This window comes from Conger conger, chromosome 15, assembly GCF_963514075.1.
Source record: "Conger conger chromosome 15, fConCon1.1, whole genome shotgun sequence".
In the NCBI taxonomy this organism is placed as follows: domain Eukaryota; kingdom Metazoa; phylum Chordata; class Actinopteri; order Anguilliformes; family Congridae; genus Conger; species Conger conger.
Window position 1 is genome coordinate 14,695,832 of NC_083774.1, and position 11,892 is coordinate 14,707,723.

General features: G+C 46.1%; 1 protein-coding gene across 2 annotated transcripts in view; it reads right to left on the bottom strand.

Moving 5' to 3' along the window:
* Positions 1–10,657, bottom strand: part of cspg4 (chondroitin sulfate proteoglycan 4) — a 53,542-nt gene extending 42,885 nt beyond the window's left edge. Inside the window, exons 1-2 of one of the 2 annotated variants that reach the window (XM_061222796.1) lie at positions 10,518–10,633; positions 9,995–10,104 (exon numbers count right to left, since the gene is read on the bottom strand). In XM_061222796.1, the coding sequence (XP_061078780.1) occupies positions 9,995–10,104; positions 10,518–10,588 (181 nt within the window). In that variant the 5' untranslated portion in view covers positions 10,589–10,633. Of the gene's footprint in view, positions 1–9,994; positions 10,105–10,517 lie in introns of both variants that reach the window. The other variant, XM_061222797.1, reaches the window with a different exon arrangement.
* Between the last annotated feature and the right edge of the window lie 1,235 nt (positions 10,658–11,892).

Here is an 11,892-nt window from a genome sequence, read left to right on the forward strand (position 1 = left end):
AGCAGAGCTTCCACATCTTCAAACGGCGCCCGCGTGCGTCACCCACCCATGTCGCCCCGCTGCTTAATTACGCGCCTCGTTCCGTGTCGCCGTCGCCTCTGGAACTACGAGAAAACCGACTCCCTCCGGAGAAGCGGGGAGGATGCATTTGTGGCGATTATTTAAAGCAGTGTACGGCGCTCTGTAAATACCAGGCCACGCTAGACCTCTCTAGTTTCCCCAACTGCCCCCCTCTATAGGAATAGCCCAAATGAGGAAGAGGTCGCATGGCTCCTCGGGGTCTCAGGAATCAACCTCCAAACACTCATCACATGTCATTCACTCAAGGGAGGCGTCGATTTGGCTGCGTATATGCTAAAAAAACCGGGGCTCCTCTCCTGGCTTCAGCACAGAGTTTGTACGGTGGGAGACAAACAGTCTTCTGGCTCTTAACTCCTCACCACAGAGCTAGTACCGCTTCGCCGTTTTACGATGGCGGCTTCTGGCAGGCACCAGGAGAGAGGGGTCTTTGAGGTGGTTTCCCAGCCCAGCACCATTCTTTTTTTACATTTATAGGGGTAGAGGGCCAATTGGGCCAGACTGGAGGAACTAGCAGTGTACACCCTACCGGGTAAACGGGACTCCGAAGAGACAGCGGGATTTGTGCAAAAACATCAGTTTTATTATTACTTTTTTGTTTTTGGAACGTTGTGGTTTAAAAAAATAATATATAATATATATTTTTTTAAAGGGCTATGACAAGTTAACGGCCTCCGTAGACCAACTGAAATAGTGCCCTGCTGACAAATGCAGGGATGACTGTAGCTGGAAGGAACGAGTCAGACCGCTAGGAAAAGCAGAACCCGCGGGTGGAAAAAAAACCGAAGGAAGAAGAGGACGTTTTTATAAATGAAATTAGATGTGGTGGGGAAACGGATCCTTCTAGAAGGCAGCCCCGGCGTCAGTTCCCCCACGCCTGTTTCTGCCTGCCGGTTGGGGCGTTGGTCAGGCCTGCTCCCTCGTACTGCTCCTTGCCGTCTCGTCACTTTAGACAGGTTTAATTTATTGCGCTTATTTTTACCGCCACGGACCACCAGAGACCGGGGCAACGGTGGCTATTTCTGATAAAGACCCTCGACTTAAAGAGACAGAAACATTCCTCGGCATCCTGTAAGATCGCTGCACATTTAGGTCGATCACTTGGTCAATATCACGTTCAGTAAATATTATTCACAGTATGTTTTCCCAAAATATATAAACAGAAGGAAAAGCTGTACACCGGGGATTTCAACATGTCATGTACAGAATATTGTTTGGATTTCATACTGTAAACAATGTAACAATTGTTTTTTTTATATTCATGCCAGAAGATACAAGAAAAAAACCTTGTCATGAGATCAAGGGCTCACAGCTACACTGCCATATTAGGCTTCTGAAGGCAATCTAGTGTGTAGATTTGTGTAACAACCGTTATTTTAACCAATATAATAAAACTTTATTAGTTTATTAGTGCTGGAAAGAAAGTGTGGAATGAAATACACAGCAATGGCACGTCGGCCACCTCGTACCATACTTTCCATTCCTTCGGGAGATGTTTAACTCAAGGAAGCTTACAATATGTTGAGAATTCACAGCGTGGATTCCTAACGGGTGCCTCCCAGGAGGAAGTCATACGCAGCTGCTTTAACCTGTTTGGCAGCTGTATTAGGCTAGTTAGTGGCCTTCCTCAACACGACAGACTTCATTTATTTAGTTCAGTGGAGGAAGGGATGACTCCCTCAGCCCGGAAGCCACAGAAGATCCATCACTCTGACTGGGTATATTTTCATTAGACTACAGATGGAACGGGAACTTTTAGATTGCAGAACACTTTTTGGCAAAATCGTGAAACTCTGCAATAGGCCGAAACTGAGGCATGAGCCGCAAAAAATATTACAATATCAATATTAATTTGTGACGATGTAACATTTTCAGTAGTCATTTTGAAGAGACTTTTGTTCCTGCAAATTTGTCTCAAATCCAAGTATGCAATTTTGAGACTCTTAAATATGAAACGAAGAATTAAACATTCCACTTATCAAATGGAGATTCTGTCAAAAAATAAAGTAAAAATGTAGGGCTCCTAAACCTCCAAGGCCAAGGTCTGTTCCTTGTCCTCCTGAATCACTCTGTCAGTTTAAACACACCGGATGGAAGTCAGACACTGACATTCATCAATGTAACCCAACACACACCTGGCTCTGCTTGTGATGGCGTAAAAAAAGCACTGCTGATTTCATGCGAATGCTCCATCAAGTATGACTTCAGTCCCCTCGGAAAAAGATTTCCATTGTTTCCCGGCTGTGTTGCAGCCCCGCATGAGAACGGGGTTCAAACAGGGATCAAGGTTCTTGTTCTCTCCCTGACCGCCTGATGTGCTTGAAGGGCAGCACATGCGGCTAACTGTGCTGAAGTCATTAGCGGCAGTCCCAGTTACAATACTGAACATGCAAGCTAGCATGAAGGCGTAGGTACACCGTGAAGCCATGGGGCTTGTAATCAATTTCACGCAACTGGGTTGACATCTTCGGTCCTTAAAACACCGGCTCACTGGGGTTTCTGAAGGACTCGGTCTGTGATTCATGTGATACGCATTTCAGCGTGCATTATCTTACTATGATGGCTCAAGTAGGCCCTTCCTCCTGTACTGAAGCCTGATTAACTTTCCGGGGGAGGGTGAAGTGGGGTCGCATAAACACAGGTGGGAGGAGGAGAGGTGTTGGTGGAACTGGAGGATGAAGAGCTACTTCCTGTTTCCTTTAGCTTTGCGAACGGTACAAAGCCCGGCCAACATAAGTTATAGGCTGGGTGCTATATCTCAGCTAGACTGAGGCTAAAACCTGCAACAGACTGACCCTCCTCTTTGGATCACACCAGGTCAGATATTTCCATGCAATATAAATGGTGGGAAAGAAACTTAAAAGGGCGACTTGTGTTGATAAATCATCATCATTAAGGCTGCCTACTTAGTATGTCCTTTGTAGTCTACGAGCAGCTAAAGAGAGTCCCAGAGGAGTGCTTTTAAATACTTAATAAGATCTTATACAGGCCGTAATGAAAACGCCTTCGGTTTCAGCCAGAGTGTTCCAGCTACAGAATGTCTACAATAAAAAGCCAGCCAAAGGATGGGGCCTGGGTTTCTATGGATAAATCAGAGAACAGCGCAGATTTGGGGTAGGAAAAACTACCTTTAACATTTAGGTTCTTCACTGTGCAAAGTCTCTGAAATGGTCACCAATCACATTTAGAAGAAAAAAGTTAAGCGATTCACAGAAAAAATTAAATCAATAAAAAGTTTCTATATTGGTTACGGCAGATAGAAGATTGAGAGTCTCTGAACAGTTTATTTCAGTGAAAGGGCTACTCACAAGCTGCTGACAGAGTAGAATAAAATCAGTTACGACTACAAATTCAGGCCTTTCTTCTGGAGCTAGTAAAAGTTAGGGGGTTCCTCAGCCAGATGCCAAACAGCCTCCCTCAAGAGAGATAACATGACACCACTGGAGAGAATGTGCAGGAAAAAACTTCCTCTGGTTATTTAAAGGCTTCGAGATTTGGGGATGACGGCATCGCCCTGGCCGCCAACACAAGAGTCTGTGTGAACCGGTTTCTCCTCCCCCCTCCCCCTGGCCCTGGCCACCCCAAACCCACCCCTCCCTGCCCCTTGTTTGAGAGGTAACCCCCTCCCCCGTGTCTGGCGTGGTTATATTTACCCCGCCAGTCTATTCGCGGTCTGCCCGCCATCCCGAGTGCCCGCTTTGCTCGGACCTCCACCCGCATTCCCAGGGGGCCTGGCCTGGGATTGGAAAAGGCTGCAAATGACCCAGAACCCTTGAGGCTGGTGAAGCATTCTGAGAGGAGGAATTGGGCTCTGGCGTCAGTCTGCGTCAGCGCCCGGTCGTTCTCTGGGGCGCGGTATCTTCCGGCTCCTTCCGTACCCCTCAGACTTCCCTGATAGGGAATCCATGAAAAGCCACCAAAGCCCTAGAGCATTCACACTACGGTCCAAACTGATTTTAACTTTTTTCCCAATATATGCAGAGAAACTTGCAAATATTGGCTCTCTGTCTCATTTCTACTCTCTCACTTCCTCATTGGCTGGGAAACATTGCCAAAAGAGCTTCGCATATGAGAAGTGCTGTTGAAAAATGAGGGTGAATTTTAAACACGGAGTATACAAGGTAAACTATACACTTATAAGAATCAAAACTATTATGATAAGTCTTTCTCTCCGTCGTTTGCACCCCCCTTCCCCCCCACTCTTTCAGAGCCATCTCTGCTCACACTTACTTTGGTGTGGTGAGGTGGTGAGGGGTGAAGTCTTTGGTGGTCTCTGTTTTGTTGAGAGGGAAAATATTTCACTATGAGAAAGTCGGAGATATAAGTGTTTTCCGCTGCCCAATGAGTAACAGCCTTCCACTCCTGAGAGTCTAATTCAGCGCAGCAACGGTGAGTGTACTGGGTCTGTGTAAATCTGAAAATATTACTGCAGGGGGAAATTTGTGGAAAATATACAAACCACAACAATACAATAACACCATCAGGCCCCCAGACGTAGCCAGCTAACACATAGCATCGACAAAGAAAGGCTGATTGAATGTTTTACTACCTCAGTTATTTCTATCAGACCCTCATGGCAGCTGATATAATGACTATGAAACAACTGAGTTTGATCCTTCTGGTTAGAAAAGCCTTCTCTGATATTACAAATTTGGTCATGTGTGAATTTACTCAAAACTGAGTGTGTTAGCGGTTCCTGTGTCTGTGAAACCACTTCGATATTGGCTTATATATCCAAGAAAATTGTGACAGAAAATGCATACATTCACACAGCTTATCTTTCACACGCACTAGCCACAGAGAAGACATTGGAGACACCTCCCCAACCATTTTTACACTCTTGCAACCTTTTTACTTCAAAACAACGAAAGGTCTTTAATCTTAATATCACTATCACATTATATTACAGGCACGCAGCTCATACTCTTATCCAGAGCAACTTACAGGTACAGTTTTACCATTTCTTACATAGTATCCATTTATGTAGCTAGACATATACTGAAGCAACGACAGCAGTGTCCTCGTTCAGAATGAAACCAGTAACCTTTCTGTTCCAAGCTCAATTCCCTAACCATAACATGACACTGCCAACATAAATAAACCCTGTGACAAAAATCTCTGAATGATACAAATACTTTAAATAAAAGTCACTGCAACAATAATCAGAACAGAACGAAAAGCTTTTTTAAACTGCTCAAGGAAGCAGCAGCATCACAGAACAGGAAGCAGCTTGGCGGTTTGGAGAACAAGGCTAAAAATTAAGTCACATTATCCTTAATGAAATCCAGACCCCAGATACAGAATGTGCATGCTTGAAACACTGCCCATAGATGAACCCTATTCCAGCAGTACTGTACATGAACGTGCCTGATCTAATCAGATCTCATCAGATATTCTTATAATAGGATTCTGAAAACATGCTGTACAAGTCCAGTCCCATATATTGCAACTCCAATATACAGTATATGCAATTGAAAACAATGAATGACATACAGGAGTGAATACACCATGTATCAGAGCTTGCCTCAAAACTACACAATTTAATAATGTATTCAAGACAACTTTTCAGTTTGCACAAGTACCGGAACTTTTTGAATCTGACCCAGTTTCTGGCTGAGCTGCTCAGTTAAAAGTTAATCCTTCTGCTGCAACAGAAAACGTCTCTCGTTCTCAGAGTGAGCAACTTTTCTCCCACATCCCACTGCTCATCAATATGGCAGTAGTCTGCAATCCCAGCCCTGGAGAGCCACAGGGTCTGCTGCTGTTTGTTTGAAACTCACTTAACTCTCACTTAATTGTCCAATTAAAGCAGCCGATTACAGAGTTAACTCAATCTCCCGAAGTTACTTGGATCTTAAATTGCCTGCTGATGTTCAGGTGGAAACAGAAACCTCCGGACCCAGCGGCCCTCCAGGTCCAGGGCGGCAGACTGTTGGTGTCAGGCTCGGACCCAGGCCACCCAGGAGCTGAGCAATGACTCAGAGGGACGGACCCTCTCTGAGGTGTCAGATTTTCGGGAGGCGAGTCTGCGTCGCGTTAACGTTATTGCTCTCGTTCAGATCGGGCCCATCTGTGGTGCTGAGTTCCACTCCACAGAAACAGGAGAAGATGAATAAACACCCACATGAAAGAGTGGGCCCTCCTGGCACACAGCTCGTCACAAACTCTCTGTACAGTTTCCAGAACAGTTTGGGGTGGATGGGAACACATGTGGTCACACGGGTTGCAGCGCTCGCGGGAACACGAACGCACGGAAAACCGTGCTGACACCGGTCGAAAACAGAGAGCACTGTGGGATGATGACACCCGGCTGCTTGTGTCGGCGGTGTTACGGAGCAGTCCGTTCACACGCCCTTTTATGGTGGGACACACTACAGGTTGCCATGAGAAACAAGCTGGACACAACGGCGTCCATTTTAGAACTGCTGAGAACCTTGTCCCTACTCGGAATTTTACTTTTGACCATGGCCTGTCACGGTCATTAGCAGATCCGAGACATGAGTCGTGCACATTTACTTAATCTGTCTGCCTAACAAAACAAACTCCAGTAGACAAAGACCTCCGGCTCTCATTATAACAGCATTACCTTTGATTTCTTGGACCTGCAGTTGAAGATTACCATGTAATAATTTCCATATGGTTAGCTGCAAAGGATTCTGGTGCCGTTTCACGACAGAGAAACTGACAGAAGCATTCAGTGCCTGTTTTATCCAGGAGGGGGTAATACATCATATCATGAAACACAAAGTTCTGCAGCATTTTCCTTCTGCTCTATGATAGAAGAACAATCAAAACTGTTAAAAGAACATAAATCTGAGGAACAGAACCATGGAATGTTCATTATTTCATTCTCACTTTCAAAAACATCATGTCCCTGACCTGAAATCATTGTGATTATTGATAGGAATAGTGCTGTAGGACTCATTTTTTTCAACTGAGAAACATGTTCATCAAAAAATAACTGAATAATTGGTGTGGTTTTGCCTCTAACTCAAGGTTAAAGGGCACTTGAGAACATATGCGCTAGGTATGCACGTGTTTACAGGGAGCACGTGCGGGTCTGTGACTTTGCTGATTGAACTCGCTGCTTTGCAGTCACACAATGCAGAGGCATGCAGCAAAATGTGATTTAGTTTCAGAGCGCTGCCACTCGGTCTCCCAGCAAAACAGCAGTTAACTCAGAGAGGAGCTAACAGAATTACCGCATCCATCACCCAGGGTAAATATTGCCCTTTTTAATCCTAACTGTACACTGGAGAAATCACAGAGAACACAGTCCTCCCTTGAGCCTCTCGGGAAACACATTGGTTCCTTTCATGACTTTCATAAACTCCAAAAGACACCAACTTAAAAAAATAGAAAAGGGGGAAGAAAAAAAAAGCGCGCACATTTATTTACCCTATTGCCGTGGCGACGCAAAGAACGCTCGGAGCCGACAGCTGGGTTTTCGCGCACGTCCTCCGGCACAGATCCCGCCAGAAAACCCGCCACGAATCAAAGGGAGGAAACCGGTCTGAACAAGGGATCTGATAAAGAGGCTGCAGAGATTGCGTTTTCTGTGGAGGGAGGCGAAATTGCTGCGGACGGGTATTCAGAGGCCGCAGGAGCGACATCGTTGTGGGCCAGCCGTGGAATAAAGGCTGCAGTTTGACAGAACCCACCATTTAGCAGGGCTTTACCAAGGCCCACAAGCTGAAAGCCTGAGACATATTTACAGATACACAGCTCCAAATGCAATGTCCTTACTGGAACAAGCAACAGTTCTGCAAAAGTTATAGAGATTAGTGGACTGTTCACAAAATCTTAAATCCTCATTGGGGAATGTTTGTGTTACTTAAAGCTTAACCTGAACTGGGTCTATTCGTACCTGCACAATAAATCAACAAGTAGACCTGCATTAATTGTTATACTACTGTCTCTCTATAAAACAAACAGATGAAAACACATAACCGCAAGCTTCAGAACAGTAAGCTTCATCAGAAAAAACTGCTTCATAACAGCAAGTTTCACAACAGCAAGCTTCATAACAGTACGATTCATGACAGTAAGCTTCATAACAGCAAGCTTCATCACAGTAAGCTTCATCACAGTAAGCTTCATCATAGTAAGCTTCACAGCAGTAAGCTTCATCATAGTAAGCTTCTTAGCAGTAAGCTTCATCATAGTAAGCTTTGTCATAATAGCACAAAAGATGCTGGCCATGACAAAAACAGAAGAGAGAGAGAGAGTGAGAGGAATGAGAGAATGAAGAGGGAGAATGTGAGAGGGGAAGTTTGGAAGAGGGAAATGGTGGGGAAAAAACAAGGATTGGAAAGGTAGCGGTAGACAGGATAGAAAGTGAAAATGAGAGAAAGATGGAAGGAGAGCGGTCCAGGACATTCCAATCGAGTTACAGCCTGCTCTCAGAAGAATTCCTGAGATCCATACTGCAGACGCTGGGACGAGGCCCAAGAGATCAGACCACAGAACCGCGTTCATCATCCCAAGCCAGCATCACAGCAGTGCTGAACCACGTTCAGAATCCAGAGCCAACATCACAGAACCGTGTTCATCATCCCACACCAGCAGCACGCAGTACAGAACCGGACAGCACGGCTGCATGTTTGATCCTGTGCGAGTCCTGCAAGTGTACCCTGGACCATGGTAACCCATCATAACTCAACAATAAGTAAATACCATGCCTCACTCTCGCGGATGGAGCAGAAAACGAATGTCAATGAACTGCGTAAGGCTTTGATCGGACACTGAATGGAACATGTGCACAGAATGTAACAGTAGGTTGATGGATCAGAACCAGCTGGAAGAAGCAGTCTTCTCAGGAAAAAAGGAACATAATTCCAGGAGGGAATTAAAAAAAACGGTTGAAATGAAATGAAAATAAGCATTTTCACTGTGGAAATGAGATGTATATTTCCACGGACTTGAGCAGTGGCAATCCGGCCTGATGCTTCCACGGCTCATCAGCCACCACCCCGCACGTGCCCGGGTTGAGTCACGGTTTCCACCAATCACGTTCCAGGAGCGGCAACACCGAGACGGCAGCGGCGCAGGAAGGTGCAGTCATAAATCATTTCGGGGGAAAATTATAGCTTCTAATTTTATACGCTACAATACCATGCTCTCATGCACAGATTCACAAAGTCAGAGGGGGATTGACTGCTGAGTCCCTCCCCAGACGGATCAGAACTCGATAATTCACTCTGCACTGTACGTCCTGATACTTAATGAATTGATTATGAGGTCGGCGTTAGTCTCACGACGGCGGTACAAAGCGGGCTGTGATGGCCAGGTACTCCAGTTACCCAGCGTTGCACTGTGGCGCGGTCTAATCACAGTCTCATGCTTAATTGAGGGTGAGAGGGTCTTCTCAGTGCCTGTCGACAGTTAATCGAGAAGTCACTCTCAACGTGATTTTATTTATTTTTTCCAGAGGCCCTTGACGAGCCATCTGCTCGGCGTCAAAGACGTCTCTTGTGGAATTACCCAGAATGCAATTGTCAGGGTGGTCAAGCAAAGGAAAAAAAAACGGACATTTCCCCACACCACACCCTGACCCTGCCTTTTTGTGCCTCGGCGTACAATTACTCAGCTGGTTTTGGTAGCCTTCCACTAATGCTACCTTTGCATGGTTCCAGAACGTTCCATATGCTTTGAAACTTCCAGAAGGAAGTGCTCAAATATGGAACTGCGTGTGAATGTCCCAGGCCCTGCAGAGGGACTGTGCAGTTATACATGGGACAGTCAGGCGACAGACTAACTCTACACCCCCCCCCCCCACTCCCCCTACAGCAGGACCAGCCCTGGCTGCCGTTTATGAATGAGGCTTTCAGAGCCGTGCATGAAGAGCCTCAGTTCACACCTCACACCCCCTCCCCATCTCCCGGCTACTGTGCAGCGCTGCCCCTCCCCGACTGACCCCAGATCAGCTCACGGCTCCCTGTAAACAGGCCACCCTGCTCGCTCCACTGGCTTTCTGCCTGACCCCAGTCCACTGCTTGCTTGCTGTCCAGATGTGACCCGTTTCTCCTGGACACAATGGGTAAGGGCTGGTAAATAAAAAACAAGGCTAACATCCTCAGGGAGTGCCTAGAGGTTGACCACTCCCGACCCCTCCTGACCACTCCCAAGCCCTCCTCTGTCAGAAATTTACTTCTGGCCCAGGGCCGTAACAAAACGCCTGGGCTTATTTGGACATCAACACAGCACTGCGTTTGGACCATCTGACTACTTGGACTCTAGCACGGCAAATGGCTTAGGTGCAGCTGCAGGCAAAACAGGAGTGAAGCAGACTCGGAGAGCGGAGATATAAATGGCCAAAAATGTGTGCGGCCTCATTGCAGCGACCCCCTCTATTCCCACCCCCCGACTCCCCCACAGTCTCTGCCCCCTAGAGGGCCACGCAGACGGCGGTCAGACAGCAGGGCTAGCTCAGCGCTTACCTCCGTGGCCGGGCGAGGGCTGGGCCAGGAGGGGCCAGCAGCAGGCAGGCGAGGCAGCTCAGGGCTCTCATGATCGCAGGTTACTCCAGTTCTCTCTCCCCATTCACGGAACTGCCCTCCAGTCGGGATGCGAGCAGCACTACAGCTGGTTCTCATGAAAGAGGCTGGATAATGGGAGCCGAAAGTGACGCCCCGCGCCCGCCCTGCCCCCCCCCCCCCCCAACCCCACCCCACCCCACCCCCCGGCAGCTAACCCTCCTCTCACACGCACTCACAGCCCAACGCTCACCGTGGAAAAAAAGAGCTGTAACAACCCTCTCTGTCTCTCTCTCTTCCTCCCTCTCCCTCTCTCTCTTTTCTCCTCTCCCTCTCTCTCTCTCTCTCTCAAATTACAGAGCCTGGACAGTTGTACTTTGAAGGGTTCTTTTTGTTTCAGTGTTAGTAATAATCATGGTTCTGTTACTAACTCAAAGAGTATAGGGCCTGGTTCTGTGACCACAAAACCACCCACTTTTAAATGAACTTGGAATTGCCACCAAATGCTTTTGCGCTGAAAGATTAGGGTATTTATTTAATTAATTTCCCTTTATTTATCACTGTCCTCTTTTTTTTAACGCCCTCAAAAGTAATATTTGTATTTTTGTCCAAAAATACACCGTACACAAAAAAACAAGCACCAACAAACAAAATCAAAGCAGAATTGTCATGGCAACGTCTCGGAGGGCAAACCCCTTTCATCATCTCTTCTCTTGTTTTAAAAATAGTGCTGTTAAAAAACTGGAAGTCACCATTTCCAGACAGCGTGTTCCACTGATAGAATGCACATTACATGCATGTAAATGCAGTGGGGGTCCAAAAGTCGGAGACCACTCCGTGAAAATGCTTCTATTTTGCATTCTTTACTCACTTTTTCATCACTTATTATATTATCAGCATAACAATGAGTGAAAAGTTGAATCTTTGAAAAGATTAAAAGATTAATTTCAGAATTTCTTAGTATTTGCTGTCTACCGTTTGCTTTAATTGCAACATGCACTGAAGCTGGCATGGACTCCAAAAAACCTGATGATCCCAGCATTATTTGACAATGTTCCAAAGAGCATTTTGTGATGTCACTGAATGCTTAGCTTTTGTCTTCAAGTCTCCCCATAAGTGTTCAGTGGGGTTGAGGTCAGGTAATTGAGAATGGTGCAGCACTCCTTGCTCTTCGAGTAGTTCATGCAAAGCTTAGTTTTCATTTTTTCAAAATCCTAAAACTTTGTTTATTTCCAGGATTAAATAAAAAATAAATAAAAAAAAAACATCCCAGATTTTCAATGTGGTCTCAGACTTTTGACCCCACTGTATATTTCTCATACTTTCCCCCAAAGTCCCC